General features: G+C 47.0%; 1 protein-coding gene across 10 annotated transcripts in view; it reads left to right on the plus strand.

Moving 5' to 3' along the window:
* The window catches only part of LOC311308807 (neurexin-3a-like), a gene marked incomplete at both ends in the record, with an annotated part of 277100 nt that overhangs the window by 207248 nt on the left and 49852 nt on the right, over window positions 1–20000 (plus strand). For all 10 annotated transcript variants that reach the window (XM_084437862.1, XM_084437854.1, XM_084437861.1 and 7 more), the window contains one exon: window positions 14825–14996. In XM_084437862.1, coding sequence (XP_084293988.1) covers window positions 14825–14996 — 172 coding nt within the window. The remainder of the gene's footprint in view (window positions 1–14824; window positions 14997–20000) is intronic.

Here is a 20000-nt window from a genome sequence, read left to right on the forward strand (position 1 = left end):
GTTAAATCGAAACATTTTATTTATTTATTTTTTGACTAAAGACCTTATGAGGCAACTAAAAGGCTCTTATTCTAAATGCCAAATTATGGTCGGTAAGATTTAGGACATGATGGAGACAAAAATGTAATCAATCAGACACTTTTTTATGTTGAAACAGTGTCACAGAGTCTTGCCCCTCCTGAAATTTGTACGCCGTCAGATTGTTACACAGAGTGCTTAGTTGTCTGTATGGAAGCTTCTGAAACTGTTTAAAATTAAATGGTTTAAATTGTACAAAGATGAAACCCAGTGTTGTCTGGAAATGCAGAGAGGATACGCCAATGTTTCATTCTGAAATATGTCTGCTGTGTTTAAGGACATGGAGGGATCGGCGGTGTGATTGCATTACCTGGATGTCAACTTCAATCAATCAATCAATCAAAGCTTTATTTGTACAGCGCATTTCATACCCAGAGGCAACACAATGCGCCTTACAGAGAACAAGGGAGGTGGTAACTTGGTAAATGTGCTCCTTGTGTGTATAGGCTAAAGTTTGATTTCATCATAATGATTCATCATCCTCTTCCCACCTTCCGCTCGTACTCTCATCACTTCTCTTCCTACTTCCTGATCCCGTTCCTTACGGAAACAGCTTTCCTCAGAGTCTCCAGTGATGTCACGGGGTCCTCAGATGTGGGTGACTGCTCTGTTTCAGTGCTACTAGATCTTAGCGCAGCTTCGATACAGGAGATCACTGCTTCCTGATTGAAAGGCTCAAGCAGTGGGTAGGTATGGTGAGGGCTGGGGACAGATGGACACAGGAAACCGTCACTGATGCTTAGAGGTGAACGTTTATTTTCCAACAAATAATTGAATTGTGACGTGGGGATCCACAGGGGGTGGGGACAGTCCTTGTCCTGGAGGGAGAGAGAGAGAGAGAGAGAGAGAGAGAGAGGTTAGGGTTGCACCACGGGCAAACAGGCTTGTGACTTCTCCTCTGTAAGGGCCTCCAGGTGCCACCGCTCAATTTACACCTTTCAGAGCCGTCAGCTCGTCAGTAGGCCAACTCAGGTCTCCAATAATCAACTCAGGTTTTTCACAAACTCAAACAGTCAAAGTCTTTAAATAACGTTCAACAGTTAACTGTGTCACCATAGAGCAGGGTGGCCAATTTCCGTAATATCGGTGTCGGTCCATGTGTCCGGGAACATTTTAATGTCCTGGACAAACGGGAGAAATTCTGGTCATTATATTATTTATTTTGACTTTTCGGCCTGTTGGCCTTCTTCAGAATCTATCAGACCAACAGGCCCAAACGTCCAAATAAAATAACTGCATATGGAGCCAGAGTGTGCAACACTTTTTCTTCTTTCTTATGACCAGTTCTTCCACTGATCGGCACCTCACAAGATTACCTTGGTATGCGAAACCTTTTTGTTATCTATAAGCTTAGGCTTTCATGATTCGCATGCTCTATAGATGTCCGGGACTGCACAAGCACCACTGGACAGCCTTTCACTTTATTTTGTCACCTTTGCTACTTTGAATTACGGCTGTAGGCTAGATGGCATGAATTGGATTTGAAGATTGTGATTGGTCATTTTCAATAGGCCTACTTTTGATGCCTATTTGAACGGACTGCATCGATCAATGCAATGACTCCACATTACGCAAGTCTGTTTGTTTGGGACTAACGACAGTAATGTCTATAAAGTTCTAGTTTCTCTTTCAATGTTTTTCAGTTTTACCCTTTTCATCAATAAAACATATTTTTTCAACCACATCTCATTGATTTGGAAAGGCATTTAGAGCTGCATGTCAAATCATAGCCTACTTATTCGGACTCAGAGGATGAGGATGACATAACTGTTTATTGATAAACAATTGATAGGCAGGCTGGGCTATATAAAGAAATACCACAATGCATGTAGTCTAGATTTATAACATTATGTTTAGGCTATACACTTTATGGTAGACTGCATAATTGCATTTAACATAGGAAGTTAGTGTACTACTCGCTCACAAGTGCATCTCCTTTCTAAACAAGTGACTAAGAGTATAATCTAGTGATTAAGGTAAAGTGCAAAAAGAAACAGAAAAATATATGCCTGCACCAGTTCTTGTATATATGTGTACACCCTGATATTTCTCCCTCCTACTCCGCCTGGCCTAGAGCTGCCCCAGAGCTGCCAGTAGCTTTATCATCATCATCATCTTCATCCGCTTATCCAGGGTCGGGTCGCGGAGGCAGCAGCTCCAGCAGGGGGCCCCAGACATCCCTTTCCCTAGCAGCATCAACCAGCTCTGCCTGGGGAATCTTTAGCCGCTCACAGGCCAGTGCGGAGATGTAGTCCCGCCACCTAGTCCTGGGTCTACCCCGCGGCCTCCTCCCAGCCGGACACGCCTGGAACACCTCCCTAGGGAGGCGCCCAGGAGGCATCCTCACTAGATGCCCGAACCACCTCAACTGGCTCCTTTCGACGCAAAGGAGCAGCGGCTCTACTCCGAGTCTCTCCCGGATGACTGAACTTCTCACCCGATCTCTCAGGGAGACCCCAGCCACCCTCCGGAGAAAACTCATTTCGGCCGCTTGTATCCGTGATCTCGTTCTTTCGGTCATGACCCATCCTTCATGACCATAGGTGAGGGTGGGGACGAAGATAGACCGGTAGATCGAGAGCTTTGCCTTTTGGCTCAGCTCTCTTTTCGTCACAACAGTGCGGTATAGCGACTGCAGAACCGCACCAGCTGCTCCGATTCTCCGGCCAAACTCCCTCTCCATGGTTCCCTCACTCGTGAACAAGACCCCCAGATACTTGAACTCCTTCACTTGGGGTAAGGACTCATTTCCTACTCGGAGCGGACAGGCCACCGGTTTCCTGCTGAGAACCATGGCCTCAGATTTAGAAGTGCTTATTCTCATCCCAGCCGCTTCACACTCAGTTGCGAACCTATCCAGAGAGTGCTGGAGGTCGCAGGCAGCTGATGCCATCAGGACCACATCATCTGCAAAAAGCAGTGACGTGATCCCCAGCTCACCGAACTGCAAACCCACCTCCCCCCGGCTACGCCTCGATATCCTGTCCATGAAAATCACAAACAGGATTGGTGACAAAGCGCAGCCCTGGCGGAGGCCAACACCCACCGGAAAGGCAGACGACTTACTACCGAGGACCCGGACACAGCTCTCGCTCTGGGTGTACAGGGATTGGATGGCCCTAAGTAGGGACCCCCTCACCCCATACTCCCGCATAACCCTCCACAAGACCTCTCGGGGGACCCGGTTGTAAGCCTTCTCCAAGTCCACAAAACACATGTAGACAGGTTGGGCAAACTCCCAAGCCCCCTCCAAGATCCTTGCGAGAGTGAAGAGCTGGTCGGTAGTTCCACGACCAGGACGAAATCCGCATTGTTCCTCTTCGATCTGAGGTTCGACTATCGGCCGGACCCTCCTTTCCAGCACCTTGGAGTAAACTTTCCCTGGGAGGCTGAGTAATGTGATGCCTCTATAATTCGCACACACCCTCTGGTCCCCTTTTTTGAATATTGGGACCACCACCCCAGTCTGCCACTCCTTCGGCACTGACCCAGACTTCCACGCAATGTTACAGAGGCGTGTCAACCAAGACAGCCCCTCTACACCCAGCGCCTTCAGCATTTCTGGACGGATCTCATCAGTCCCTGGGGCTCTGCCACTGTTGAGTTGGTTGACTACCTCAGTGACCTCCTCCAAGGACATTGACGACCCCCCATCATCTTCCGGCTCTGCCTCGATCGTAGAGGGTGGATTAGTCGGGTTCAAGAGTTCCTCAAAGTGCTCCTTCCAACGCTCAACAACCTCCTCAGTTGAGGTCAGCAGTGTCCCCTCCTTGCTGTATACAGCTTGGATGGTCCCCCGCTTTCCCTTCCTGAGGTGTCTGATGGTCTTCCAGAAACACTTTGGTGCCGACCGAAAGTCCTTCTCCATGGTTTCTCCGAACTCCTCCCACACCCGCTGCTTTGCCTTGGTCACGGCCGAAGCCGCAGCCCTCCGGGCCAGTCGATACCCTGCAACTGTTTCTGGAGTCTCCCGGGCTAACATAACCCGGAAGGCCTCCTTCTTCAGTCGGACGGCTTCCCTCACCACCGCTGTCCACCACGGTGTCCGAGGGTTACCGCCCCTTGAGGTACCTATGGCCCTCAGGCCACAGCTCCCAGCCGCAGCTTCAGCAATGGAGGCTTTGAACACCGACCACTCATGCTCGATGTCCCCAACCTCCACAGGGATGCCTGAGAAGCTCCGCCGGAGGTGGCAATTGAAATCTCTCCGGACAGGCTCTTCCTCCAGACGTTCCCAGTTCACCCTCACTACACGCTTGGGTTTTCCAGGTCTGTCCAGAAGTTTCCCCCGCCATCGAAACCAGCTCACCACCAGATGGTGATCAGTGGACAGCTCTGCCCCTCTCTTTACCCGAGTGTCCAAAACGCATGGCCTCAGATCAGATGATACGATAACGAAATCGATCATCGACCTTCGGCCTAAGGTGTTCTGATGCCAGGTGTACTTGTGGGCATCCTTGTGTTCGAACATGGTGTTTGTTATGGACAAACCGTGACTAGCACAGAAGTCCAACAACAAAACACCACTCGGGTTCAGATCGTGGTGGCCATGCCTCCCAATCACGCCCCTCCAAGTTTCTCCATCATTGCCTACGTGTGCATTGAAGTCCCCCAGTAGGACACTGGAGTCCCCTGCAGGAGCCCCCAAAAGGACTCCACTCAGGGTCTGCAGGAAGGCTGAGTACTCTGAACTGCTGTTCGGTGCATAAGCACAAACCACAGTCAGAGTCCCCCCCCCCACAGTCCTAAGGCGCAGGGAGGCGACCCTCTCGTCCACTGGGGTGAACTCCAGCACAGAGGCGCTCAGCTGGGGGCTAGCTAGTATAGCCACACCTGCCTTACGCCTCATACCGTGAGCAACTCCGGAGAAGAACAGGGTCCAACCCCTATCCAGGAGTTTGGTTCCGGCGCCGGTGCTGTGCGTGGAGGTTAGCCCCACCAGGTGTAATTGGTATCACTCCACCTCCCTCACAAGCTCCGGCTCCTTCCCCCCCAGCGAGGTCACGTTCCATGTCCCCAGAGCCAGCCTTTGCCGCCCGGGTCCGGTCCGTCGGTGTCCCCCGCCTTCACCGCCACCTAGTTGGCAGCGCACCCGACCCCGACAATTCCTCCCGCGGGTGGTGGGTCCACGGGACGATGGAGGAGGAGATGGTGCTTCCACGTTGCTTATTCGGGCTGGGCCCGGCCGGGCTCCGTGGTAAGCCCGGCCACCAGGCGCTCGCATGCGGGCCCTCCGTCTGGGCCTGGCTCCAGACGAGGGCCCCGGGCTTCCTCCGGGCCGGGTCTCTCTTCCTTTTGGTTGTTTTATCATCATGGGGATGTTACCTGTAACCCCAGGTAGGGGGGCTAGGGGGTACTACCACTTGCCCAAGGTGGACCCCCAGACTAGTGGAGGGAAGGAGGCGTCTTACTTCTCCATTATAGTTTTGCAACTAGCCACTGCCGCGGCCAGTAGCTTTACATTTTTTTAATTTATTTTTACATATAATGGACTCAAATGTGTTATTTATCGTGTATTTACTTAATTTTGGGCCTGGGACTCTCCCTCCCTCCCTCCCCCCCCTCTCCGGCCTTTGACCCCAACCCCTGTGGCCCTCAGCTCTCCCCATATCTCAGCTGCTCCCTGCTCCTCATTAACACGCAGAAAAACAGGTTCACAGGGAGTGAGGGGTCGAAGGTCATCCACACACACACCGTTCCAGCTAGCCTCTCACCGACACACACTGATGCCCTACTCACACCAACACACAATGATGCCCTACTCTCACCCTCACACACTGATGCCCTACTCTCACCGTCACACACTGATGCCCTACTCGCACCGACACACACTGATGCCCTACTCTCACCCTCACACACTGATGCCCTACTCTCACCGTCACACACTGATGCCCTACTCGCACCGTCACACAATGATGCCCTACTCTCACCGTCACACACTGATGCCCTACTCGCACCGTCACACACTGATGCCCTACTCTCACCCTCACACACTGATGCCCTACTCGCACCGTCACACACTGATGCCCTACTCTCACCGTCACACACTGATGCCCAACACAAATCAATTAGGAGACGTGAAAACATAAAATGGCATAACTCAACCCTGTTTAATCCAACCACAGAGACACGTCGGCAGCAGTATCACGTCGGTGGTTGGTCGAGCTAATTTTCTTGTTAATGCTAATTATTTAGCAGCTAGCTCCACTCACCCGTGAACTCAGTTGGCTTTTCAGAGCCACTGTGATTCCAGAGCCGGATGATAGGGTGGCAATTACGTGATGTGCTTTTACAGAGCAAAATGTATGTGGGTGGTGTATTCAGAGTGTGGGGTAAACTAGGACCCTAAAGCACTCCCACACAAGGGCCACCCAATTACAGTGCTATCATGCCTCAGGCATCATTACAGCTGCCAAGCTAAAAGCAACATTGACAGAAATACCATCGAGGGTACAGCGGTGTGGCAGACTCTTGTTGAGTATTATCTATATTCTCTATATTTCAAAAGTGGCCTCTAGCATACATCAGCTTCTGACAGCCAAGCACTTGGTCCAGTGGTAAACCAGCCCAGAGCCTATGGTCTTCAGCATGCTGTAGTTGGTCTTCATTTGGTTACTAGGATGTGCATTGGTTCGGCCTTCACTTAATTTGAAATCCAAAAATATTGTCCTGTTTTTTCATTCATCTCAAGAATGTACAGTGAAGCAGGACAGTCTGCACACCCATTTCACCTTCTCCACGTTTTTTTTTTTTACGTTAGACTTATACTACAATAGATTGAGTTTATTGTTTGCCTCAAACATCTACACACAATAGCCAATAATAATGACTAAGTGAAAACAGGTTATTTAGGGGTTACATACAGTATCTGTAAACCCCACAGCCTAATACTCGGTTGATGCACCTTTGGTTACAGCTTCAAGGTGTCTTGGGAATGAAGCAACGAGCTTGGCACACTTGTTTCTGGAGTTTTTTGCCCATTTCTCCTGGCATATCCTTGCAAGCTCTATCAGGTTGGATGGGGAATGTCGCTACACAGCCATTTTCAGCTCTTTCCACAGATATTGGTATTGGATTCAGGGCTCTGGCTGGGCCACTCAAGGACATTCATAGACTTTCTCCGAGGCCACTCCTTTGTTTGTCGGCTCTTGGCTGTGTGCTTCAGGTTGTTGTCATGTTGGAAGGTAAACCTTCACCCGACTCTGGAGCAGGCTTTTCTTCAAGGATCTTGGTGTACTTTGCTGCATTCATTGTTGCCTCTATCAGGACTAGTTGCCCTGTTCCCGCTGCTGAAACACATCCCCACATTATGATCCTGCCACTGCCATGCTTGACTGTTGGGATGGTATTAGCCTGGTGATGAGGAGTGCCTGGTTTCCTCCAGATGTGCCACCTGGTATTCAGGCCAAACAGGTCAATTTTGGTTTCATCAGACCAGAGATCTTGATTCTTATAGTTTGAGAGTCCTCTAGGTGCCTTATGGCAAACCCCAAGCGCTGTCATGTTCCTTTTACTATGGAGTGGCTTCCATCTGGCCACTCTACCACAAAGGCCTGATTGGTGGAGTGCTGCCTGGATGGTTGATCTTCTGAAGGGTTCTCCCATCAACACAAGGATACGCTGGAGCTCTGTCAGAGTGACCCTCGGGTTCCTGCTCACCTCCCTGGCCAAGGCCTGTCTTCCCTGATCGCTCAGTTTGGCCGGTGGCCAGGTCTACAGGTCTAGGAAGAGTCTTGGTGGTTCCAAACCTTCCCTGATCGCTCAGTCTGGCCGGTGGCCAGGTCTACAGGTCTAGGAAGATTCTTGGTGGCTCCAACCTTCTTCCATTTAAAAACGATGGTGGTCACTGTGCTCTTTGGGACCTGTAAAGTTGCAGGCATGTTTTCCGTACCCTTCTCCAGATCTATGCTTTGACACAATCCTGTTTCTGAGGTCTGCAGATAATTAATTTGACTCCATTGCTTGGAGTTTGCTCTGACATGCACTGTCAACTGTGGGACCTTATATAGGCAGGTATTGGCAATCCTAAATCATGTCCAATCTCTCTGTCCAAATTTACCACAGGTGGACTCCAAGTCAGTTGTAGAAACAAAGCAGTATCAGTGGAAACAAAATGCACCTCAGCTCACCTTTTGGGTGTCATACCAAAGGGTGTGCACACTAATACATATCATATTTTACATTTTGATTTTTTATAAATTAGCACACATTTCTAAAAGCCTGTCTTTGCTTGATATTTTGTGTAGAATTGTGAGACAAAAAATAGCTCAATCTATTGTAGAATAAGTCTGTAACGTAATAAAATGTGGAGAAGGTGCTGGCTTGACTGTATGTGGAAGCATACATTTAATGGTAAATGGACTACACTTACTGACACTTTTATCCAAAGCGCTTTACAATGTCCGCTCATTCACCCATTCACCCACACATTCACACACCGATGGCGACAGCTGCCATGCAAGGTGCTAGCCTGCTCATTGGGAGCAATTTGGGGTTCAATGTCTTTTCCAAGGACACTTCCAAACACGGAAAAGAGGAGCCGGGACTCGAACCGCCGACTCTACGATCACTGGACAACCCGCTCCTGAACACAGCCGCCCAAAACTTTAGAGTAATTAGTTATTTAATCTTCCCTGCTCTCTCTCTCCTTCTGCTCTCTCCTTTTTATCTCACCCCTCCCACTTCCTGTCACCTTCCACTTAATGCTCTCTATATTTCATCCATTCCTTTCTTTACCTCCACACTCTCCCACTCTCTCTCTCTTTCTCTCCATATCTCTCTCTTTCTCTCCATATCTCTCTCTTTCTCTTGCCCACTCCCCATGACTTATTCTCCCTCTCCTCTGCTTTACGGGACTGTCGATCCAGCAAGTTCTCAGCAGATTAAAACTGCTTGGCATCTGCTGCTGTTTGCAGTAAACTGCTCGCCTTGGCACCCGCCAAGCAGCCGCAGCAGCAGGAACATCAGGCAATGAATTAACAGGCTAGTTCTGCCTCATCAACACGTTTGATATCTTCATAAGCTGTAATACAGACGTCAGGGCCCCTGAACACCCAGGAGGAATTCTGTTCCGTTTTGATCCAAAAGTCCCTGTGCCCCAGCTAATAGCCCTGGATCTGAACCATTTGCTTAGATGTGGATAATATGGTAATGGCAATGTAATGTGGAATTTTGCTATTGGGCTATAAGGGTGGAGGAAAGAGAGCGAGGAAAGATAGTAAAAGAGTCAATTTATAGTTTTGGAATTGGACATGATATTTCAGGACAGGCCATACAGGGTGTATATACTGTGACAGGGTGTATATACTGTACTGGTGTATATACTGTGCTGGTGTATATACTGTGCTGGTGTATATACTGTACTGGTGTATATACTGTGACAGGGTGTATATACTGTGACAGGGTGTATATACTGTGACAGGGTGTATATACTGTGGTTGTGAGTGGATGATATGTGTTTGTTATACTGCCCTTCGATCAGTGTAAGTAGGAGCTACTGCTGATTGTCAGAGATATTCTACAGTATAGTAGGGTCATAGAGATATGCTTCAGTATAGTAGGGTCATAGAGATATGCTTCAGTATAGTAGGGTCATAGAGATATGCTTCAGTATAGTAGGGTCATAGAGATATGCTACAGTATAGTAGGGTCATAGAGATATTCTACAGTATAGTAGGGTCAAAGAGATATTCTACAGTATAGTAGGGTCATAGAGATATTCTACAGTATAGTAGGGTCATAGAGATATTCTACAGTATAGTAGGGTCAAAGAGATATTCTACAGTATAGTAGGGTCATAGAGATATTCTACAGTATAGTAGGGTCATAGAGATATGCTACAGTATAGTAGGTCATAGAGATATTCTACAGTATAGTAGGGTCATAGAGATATTCTACAGTATAGTAGGTCTTAGAGATATTCTACAGTATAGTAGGGTGATAGAGATATTCTACAGTATAGTAGGGTCAAAGAGATATTCTACAGTATAGTAGGGTCAAAGAGATATTCTACAGTATAGTAGGGTCATAGAGATATTCTACAGTATAGTAGGGTGATAGAGATATGCTTCAGTATAGTAGGGTCATAGAGATATGCTTCAGTATAGTAGGGTGATAGAGATATGCTAGAGTATAGTAGGGTCATAGAGATATGCTACAGTATAGTAGGTCATAGAGATATTCTACAGTATAGTAGGGTGATAGAGATATTCTACAGTATAGTAGGGTCATAGAGATATTCTACAGTATAGTAGGTCATACTCCTTTGCTGTGTTGGCTTATTTGGGTGTAACTGCAGCGGTCTCTCTCTCTCTCTCTCTCTCTCTCTCTCTCTCTCTCTCTTGCACACTCTTCCTGAATAAGTGGTCTCATCTGCATGCCCGACAAACTTCCAAAATAAGCAATAAGCACACATGCACTCAAACAATCTCATACGAACGTGAGTCAGTGTGTAGCAGTGTGTCAGTGTGAAGCAGTGTGTCAGTGTTCAGCAGTGTGTCAGTGTGTAGCAGTGTGTCAGTGTGTAGCAGTGTGTCAGTGTTCAGCAGTGTAGCAGTGTGTAGCAGTGTGTCAGTGTGTAGCAGTGTGTCAGTGTGCAGCAGTGTGTCAGTGTTCAGCAGTGTAGCAGTGTGTAGCAGTGTGTCAGTGTGTAGCAGTGTGTCAGAAGCAGCAGTGTGTCAGTGTGTAGCAGTGTTCAGCAGTGTGTAGCAGTGAGTCAGTGTGTGTCAGTGTGTCAGTGTGTAGCAGTGTGTCAGTGTTCAGCAGTGTGTCAGTGTGTAGCAGTGTGTCAGTGTGTAGCAGTGTGTCAGAAGCAGCAGTGTGTCAGTGTCAAGTTGAGGCTCTCAGATGCTGGAAAGCAAAGACATGCAGACTACATTATTAATGATCTGTGGTCTGCCCCTCTCAGACCTAGATATGATCACAGCACCGCCACAGCGCTCCACTGACCAGCAGCATCATCTGGAACCCTTTCTTCTCCAGTGGAACGTTCCAGCCACACACTGCATGACTCCCCGCTCCCCATGTTGGCGATCACTTGGAGTAAACATTTAATCAACATCCGATTTTGGTTGATAATTGAGGTGTCAACGAACCGAAACTCAACTTGCCATTGAAAAAGACTTAACATTTCAAGTTGAAAGTAACAACACAGCCACATTTTTATCTTGGCAAATTCAAACAAATATATTTTAAATATTTCAGTCAAGAGACTCACATACGTGTATATAGTGTCGAGACCCTCCCGTTCCATCTGCTGGTGTTTTGGTGAACTTTTTTGTGTCTGTCTTGTAGATGTCCAATAGGCGGAGTCTGAGAGGGTGGTCATAGGGGGAGTCTGAGAGGGGGGGAGTCTGAGAGGGGGGGAGTCCGAGAGGGTGGTCATAGGGGAGTCTGAGAGGGTGGTCATAGGGGAGTCTGAGAGGGTGGTCATAGGGGAGTCTGAGAGGGTGGTCATAGGGGGAGTCTGAGAGGGTGGTCATAGGGGAGTCTGAGAGGGGGGGAGTCTGAGAGGGTGGTCATAGGGGAGTCTGAGAGGGGGGGAGTCAGAGAGGGTGGTCATAGGGGAGTCTGAGAGGGGGGGAGTCAGAGAGGGTGGTCATAGGGGGAGTCTGAGAGGGTGGTCATAGGGGAGTCTGAGAGGGGGGGAGTCTGAGAGGGTGGTCATAGGGGAGTCTGAGAGGGGGGGAGTCTGAGAGGGTGGTCATAGGGGAGTCTGAGAGGGGGGGAGTCAGAGAGGGTGGTCATAGGGGAGTCTGAGAGGGGGGGAGTCTGAGGGGGGGAGTCTGAGAGGGGGGGAGTCTGAGAGGGTGGTCATAGGGGAGTCTGAGAGGGTGGTCATAGGGGAGTCTGAGAGGGTGGTCATAGGCGAGTCTGAATCGTTGGGATGCTGCTCGCTAATCACACATGATTGACAACAGGGCTGCGTTCAAATTCAGCTAACAAAGGCGAACGTTCGTCGCAAACATGTTTTCTCCAAACGGTCACATTTGAACGGCTTTTAATGAACGTTCCAAATAGTTCGCATAAACGCAACAATCCCCATCTGGGAGCACATCTCCAGTAAGCCTGGGTCCATTGTGATCCTCGTTCTGTTACTGGTGAACTACCTCTCCAGACTGTTCGCTTCTGTTAGCAAACCTTTGCGGCGAACACAAAGCTAACGGAAAATAGTTTGCTAACGTGCGCTATGTTCGCTGAATTTGAACGCACCCCAGGTGAAAAGTTCTCATCTCCTAGCAACTCAGCGCTCGGTTAGAGCAGACCGTTAATGGTTTTAAAAACCGCTCAGCGCTCAAAGTGACCATTCTAAGAGTGAGCGCTCAGCTCCTTAAAGCACCCCATGTTTCTAGACTAACCAGAGGTTTCTATCGACAAGCCAATTGTGGGCATTGTTTTGTGCAGTAGTATGAGACCTACCTTGCTACTCAGCATCTGCACTGTCTCGGGATGTAAACAGGGTCACATTCTAAATATTAAAAAATACTTTCCCAATGAATTATCAGGTAGGAAATACATTCAACATGTTTATTAGACCACAAGGACATATACAATGTTTTCTGGTGGAAATGTTTTAATGTAAACAGAAGGAGTTGTTTACAATTAAACTACTGTACATTGATTACGTTTAAATGTCATGAGGTTAAAGGACTTAGCATGTTGCAGGGTTATGAGAACTGTAGTTGCTGAATAAAAGGCTGTTTTTGTTTTTCCATCAGTGACTGAAACACATTGACTCCTGGTTGACCTTGTCTCTTTATGGATGAACACTTATCATGGCTGCTCTCGCTGGTATTGCAGCAGCATGACTGAGTCATTATGTTCCCTGCTGTTTACACACCACCCTCTCAAAGGGAAGGCTGTTCATTTTTTAAACACTTATCAATCTGCCCAGTGTGAAATAACCCTCCCTCCTCTGAGCAACGCAGCGCTGTGCTGCAGGAATGGATGACTGTCCTGTGGGTGTCTTTATCTCTGAGAGGAGCGAAGGGCTTTAAATGGCTTCACCATTAGGGGGATATCTCTGAGAGCCCTGATGATAAAGTGACGGCTTTGGTTTCCCTTATACTCCTTTAAAGAATCCCCACATGGTCCTTGAAGCACCTTATATTTCATGGTCAATATGGTTGTTTATTTTAACCAAATAAATCCACTAAGACATTAAAGAACATATTTAGCAGGTTTCATTGAAGTGGTTGTTTACTTACTTATTTATTTTTCAAAGCAAACTAATCCTCCCAACACACCAAATGTTCTGGTTTTGACTGAAACTTGAGCTACCATGACTTGACAGGCTCGATTCCCAAACTGTCATTGATAGAGAGAGGAGACAGAGTGTATCTTAAATGACTGCGCTGCAGACAGTTCCAGTTACCACAGATATTACAGTATGTGGGTGTTATTTTAAGCTTCCACCTAGAGAAGACAAGTCTGATCAAAAACTAGCAGAGAGATTAGAAGTCCTCTCTCCTGAATCCACCTGGGATGTGTACAGTATGGCAGGTCTAACAGAAATGCATCATGTCTACTTTTTTATTTTTATTTATTTTTTAACTTTCACCTCAGCTCAAATTTGTGGAAATAGCTTTTATCATTCCCTCAGTGTTTTATGACTGGGTCCCTTTGGATAAAAACTTGTAACCCCAACATTTCATTTACATGAGTAATTATCAAAACATAATTATGGTATTTAGTTTTTCTGATGTGATTATCTTACGTTATGTTTGTAGCCTAATGAGCAGGCGTGTCTCACAGTCTTGTGTCCTAGATCGTCCTAGATCATCTGCCACTGAGCAGGGCTCATAATGCCATGGCCATCATATCTCCCTCAGTGCTATAGAGGAAGTACCCCTTGTCCCCTTGTTAGTGTCTACTTTGCAACTGATAGTCACAGATAAGAAACAATTCTAGATCTGGTTAACTTCATAACAAGTTCTGTGAATATTTGTATGTGATAGGATAACTGTTTATTCTTTGTGTGCATGGCAGGCCAGCCGCGCAGCTAGTAGAGCATTTGTCAGGTTATCACTTCCTCCCTCCCTTACTCCGTTACTCCCGACAATGTTGGCCTGCATGTCTCTGTTGGCACCACAAGAGGCAGTAGTCGCATCACACCAAAATCAAGAACAACACCAAAATCAACCCGCCGATCTCCACTGAACAAGTAGAGTAGTGGTCAGAGCATTGGACTCTCACCCGGCAGAGTGAGGTTCAAGACCCGGTGGGGATGACTTTATGGGACTATACCCCAAACCTCCATGGGACTATACCCCAAACCTCCACACGTTCATCCTTTCACTCCAACCTTTACCCCTTGCCTAAGGTCAGATCCTGTCCCAACTCTTATTCTAACCCCAATTAATGTTATGGAAGCTGCTGCTAGTTGTGAGCTCATGAGCTAACTGGCTATCCTGCTCTTATTGTGCTGGATTAGTATTGGAAGCATTGGAACTGATGTGCCCAGACGACAAGACCTATCTTAATTTATCAGACATTATTTCATGCTATTTCAATTCACAACTATTTCAATGGCATGACTAGCTTCCGTCCTACCAGTCCTGAACAGAAACAAGCCAGCCACGCACATAAGCCAGGCTGGACCTGGCCTGGTTTTTAGCAATCAGGATACAGAAACCTAGAATGAGGTCAATTAGATTAATTTGGGTGGTAAACGTTGGGGACTGTACAAGCCAAACAATAGGCCTACATGTGTTTGACCTTGCAGTAACCCACTGTTCTTCTCTTTCAGCAACAAGGGAAGATTTCCGTCACGTTCAACATCGGCACGGTGGACATCAGTGTGAAAGAGAGCAGCACACCGGTGAATGACGGGAAGTACCACGTTGTGCGCTTCACAAGAAATGGGGGCAACGCCACGTTACAGGTGGACAACTGGGCCATCAACGAGCACTTCCCCACAGGTACGAGCCCCTCACACCACACCTGCTTGCTTTACTCATTACAGACTTGTTGGCAGATGTTAGTGTCCTAAACATCTATGTAATTTGCCATTTCACATGATATGAAACAGTTGCAACTTCAGATAATCAAAGCTGCACAGCTGATATCATTAGTTTATTGCCGAAATTACATTCCTGCATAAGCAGGTGTCCCACATGGGCAAACGCAGACCACTCCATTAGTGAGGAGTTAATTCACCCTGGACAGCATCTCCTTAGAGAGTACACAGCAGACAAACACATGGCCCGTTATATCCGCCTGCCTGACTCACCCTTTCAAGCTGTCAGGCACTCTGCATTCAAAAGAGCCTGAACAGTTTGTACTTAACATAAAAGGCATCTTTGCAGAGTTGGGTTTAGAGAGGAATTGGCCAGAAGAGCCTGGATATTTCTCCACCAAGAATACATTTTCTTCTCGCCTTTTTCTCCTTTCTCAACTTTTTGATGTTTTGCCATGGACATGCAGCATCCTAACAAGGACAGCTTCTCATTTTAGGGTTCCCCACACTGCCACTCCCAGTCCAGTCCAGTCCAGTCCAGTCCAGTCCAGTCCAGTCCAGTCCAGTCCAGTCCAGTCCAGTCCAGTCCAGTCCAGTCCAGCCTAGCCCAGCCTAGCCCAGCCTAGTTTAATGCTACTTTTACGTCTCTAGAGCGGTGACTTGCAAATTCGTGAAGCGTTCCACTGTGGCGTGCTTGTGCAGCATACTGCACGTCACAAGACGATCCTCATCCTTCTTCTCATTACCATTTGCTCATACCGTCGCTCTTTCTCTCTTGCTCTCTCTCTCTCTCTCTCTCTCTCTCTCTCTGTCTCTCTCTCTTTCTCTCTCTCTCTTTCTCTCTTTGATAACTCTACATTTTATTCTAGAATGGTTTACAAGTTCACAATTGTGACCAGGGTTTTTTTTTACCTGTTCATTTTCATAGTGGTAAAGCCTGTATTTACCTCCCATTCATCTCCCCTCCCTTCTGCAATAGCAATGTCATTTACACTCTAATTGCTCGTTAGGCGCCAACCCAGAGGGGATTAGAATTACACTTGGAAGAGCTTAATGTGCTGCCCGGCGCCTATTATTACAATAGTGTGCCACAAGAGGCCTTTATTATCCAAAGTCCTTTATGGGGAAACAGACTCCAACAGTATGTTGAGCAGCTGGTTTATGTTTCAGTCAGTTCCCTGGGTTGTAGAGCAGTGGGCAAGCATGACACATGTATGGGCTAACACAGGTGGATGTGTGATATCACACATATCGACTGTGATGTTCTGTTGGGGGATACAGTACATACTGTAGGTGGGCTACAAATTAGCTGTAGGCGATGGTTTTGTTATGGAGAACCAGTTAGCCAAGATAACAACTGAGGGGTTTGATAGAGGTTTCACTGCTAATGATCCCTTATGAATGCCAGAATATTCACCTGCAAGCTTGCAATTGTTTTGTTTTGAAATCAAATATTAGTCATATTTATATGGTAGCAGCAGATCAGCCTTATGAGGGAAATTATAATTCACCCCTAAAAATCTTCTAAACCTCATGGTCTCCCATCACAGCTGCTGAATAACGAGCCTCATCACTGCTTTAACCATCCATCGAACAGCTGTAGCATGTTAGTTTGACCTTTTGTTCTCCTTTCATGTTTTAATGGCTGTGAACAGAAGACGCCATTCAGCAGAATTTTGAAATGAACCTTTTTAGTGCACACTCCCTTGGGACAAATGAAGCTTATTAGATATGAAGATGGACACACGGCCGAGGTGGTGGGCGATAATGGGCCAGACATCTGCTCGTTGTTTTCATCATTCTTGAGGAGGTGTTAATCCTTAATGGATCTGGCACCGTTCCTCCAGCCAAGCTGTAAAAACTCACCTCAGTCTGCCTCTCACTCACTCAAGGGCACAAACTAGCTCTCTCCATACTAGCTCTCTCCATACTAGCTCTCTACAAACTAGCTCTTTACAAACTAGCTCTCTCCATACTAACTCTCTCCATACTACCTCTCTCCATACTAGCTCTCTCCATACTAGCTCTCTACAAACTAGCTCTCTCCATACTAGCTCTCTACAAACTAGCTCTCTCCATACTAGCTCTCTACAAACTAGCTCTCTCCATACTAGCTCTCTACAAACTAGCTCTCTACAAACTAGCTCTCTCCATACTAGCTCTCTACAAACTAGCTCTTTACAAACTAGCTCTCTCCATACTAACTCTCTCCATACTACCTCTCTCCATACTAGCTCTCTCCATACTAGCTCTCTACAAACTAGCTCTCTCCATACTAGCTCTCTACAAACTAGCTCTCTCCATACTAGCTCTCTACAAACTAGCTCTCTCCATACTAGCTTTCTACAAACTAGCTCTCCATACTAGCTCTCTACAAACTAGCTCTCTCCATACTAGCTCTCTCCATACTAGCTCTCTACAAACTAGCTCTCTCAATACTAGCTCACTCCATACTAGCTCTCTACAAACTAGCTCTCTCCATACTAGCTCTCTATAAACTATCACTCTCCACACTAACTCTCTTAATACTAGCTCTCTCCATACTTGCTCTCTGAATACTAGCTCTCTCCATACTTGCTCTCTGAATACTAGCTCTCTCCAGTGGATTGAGAGACTTTAAAAGCAGATAGACTCTCATGCATTTCCCTCATACACATATACAGTTTTCATAACGTATCCTTTGATTACTGTTGTAAAGCCGAGGAGGCGGATCACCTTAACACTCTTTAAGTGTAATTACTTCATCCAACTGGTCTTTTAGCCAGAGCTGTGGATATCAGATTGATTGACTACATTGTGATTATGGTGATTATGATTAAAACCTGCACAGTCTTATTATGCTCTTTGTGATTGAACGGCACTAGTTTATTTTACGGCAGCTGCCTCTTCCTGGAGAGCAAAGGTTAACTGAAGACACCCGCTGACCCATAAACAGGGACACTAAAGGTCGCGACCTTCATTACTGTTGGGCCCTGAGCCATTTTCAGATGGTTTCAGGAGCTCTGGACCACAGCCAGGATTCTGCTCCAGACCAAAGTGCGTATACTGTACCTGACCTCTCACCCTGACTATCAAGGCCCATCTGTTAGTCTGCCTTTTCAAAAGATGTTCCACCGGTCCGCTCATTCTCTCCTTCGCTCTTTCCTGCTCTCTCTCCATTCTCCTACACATGCTGTTCTCTTTCCTGCTCTCTCTCCATTCTCCTACACATGCTGTTCTCTTTCCTGCTCTCTCTCCATTCTCCTACACATGCTGTACTCTTTCCTGCTCTCTCTCCATTCTCCTACACATGCTGTTCTCTTTCCTGCTCTCTCTCCATTCTCCTACACATGCTGTTCTCTTTCCTGCTCTCTCTCCATTCTCCTACACATGCTGTACTGTAGCACTTTCAAACTCTCTCATGTCCTTCAATATACAACTGGATTTGTCTAAACTAAGGAGCAGATGTGCTTACATCCTTGGGCTGTCTGCAGAAAGCACGCAGTGCGTCTCCAGTTTGCTTTGGATGGACCAAGCCTGCGTCTCAGACTCAACCGGAATGGGACAGGGAAAATATAGAGACTTGCAGAACGCAGTCTTGCTTTGTCCATAATTAGGACACATCTGTGTAACTGACTGCTTTAGACTATGAGGACTGACGTGGTAGACTATCTTTAGGCTGCTCATTTGCTGTTGATGGTTTAACGGGGCGGCTGTAGTTCAGTTGGTAGAGCGGGTTGTTCAGAGATCGAAGGATCAGCGGTTCGAATCCCGGCTCCGACTGTCCACATGTCGAAGTGTCCTTGAGCAAGACACCTAACCCCAAATTGCTCCCAATGAGCAGGTTAGCACCTTGCATGGCAGCTACTGTGAATGGGTGAATGAGAGGCCATTGTAAAGTGCTTTGAGTGCCGCTAAGGTGGGAAAAGCAATCTATAAGTGCAGTCCATTTACCATTTAACGCAATGATTGCATCGGCCATGTATTTTATTTGCAAGTGTTGTAGGCTTTAGGCTTAGAGGCTCTAGCATCTATTCATTTACTAAAGGGTTAGGGTTAGTCAGGAAATAGAATGAACAGGGAAAGTGTTTTTTTTTTTAAGTGATGATTTCAAGTTGAGTGAGAAAGGTAAGTGATGAACACAACCAGGACATGAACACAACCAGTGGCCTATTAACAAAGATGTCTTTCTTATTGAATAGAAAGGGGATAACTACAGGCAGAGAAGGAGTCAGAAAGCTGAACGATGGAGGACAAATTGCCAAAATGGTTTGACTGAACTCCTGAGCAATGTTCTCCGTGTTCTGGGGAAATAAAAGCAACCCGTGACAATAGAACTCGCAGAACAGAGCTCTGCAATGACTGTATGTGTGTCTCAGACGGTTGTGTCGGCTCTATGTCTACATACTGTACAAGCAGACTAAAATGTCACCCAAGGCTGGTACAAGGACAAGGTCTTCCTTCCCAGTCTGTCAGTCATACTTACCAGCAGCAGGAGAACAGGAGAACCAACCCCTGATTACATCCACAACCCCCGATTACATCCACAACAGGCCGTTCTGTCCTGCTGCCTGGATCTGTTCTGCTGCTGTACCTGGATAACCCTGAAACAAATCCCACCATGCACCTGGAGCCCCTGGATCATTTTTGTGACAATCAGAGCAGTGTGTGAACAGCAGTCTTGTTAGAACATGGTATTCTGTCTCTGATGGAGGAGGTTAGCACAGATAGATGCAGGAGAGGATTCAGATGAGTAGTGAGTCTTATTCCAGAGTGTGGTTGTATTTTCCTGAGGGAGGTCAGGTTATTCATTATCCATGTTTGCTGTTTTTCTTCTATGAAATTGGGTACTTTGTACACAAAAAACGATAGTTTGTCTCTCAGTACAAGTATAGTCAGACTCAGGCGTCCCTCCTACTTCAGGGGTTCCTCCTACTTCAGGGGTCCCTCCTACTTCAGGGGTCCCTCCTACTTCAGGGGTTCCTCC

Source organism: Borostomias antarcticus (genome assembly GCF_949987555.1).
Source record: "Borostomias antarcticus genome assembly, chromosome: 5".
Taxonomy (NCBI): domain Eukaryota; kingdom Metazoa; phylum Chordata; class Actinopteri; order Stomiiformes; family Stomiidae; genus Borostomias; species Borostomias antarcticus.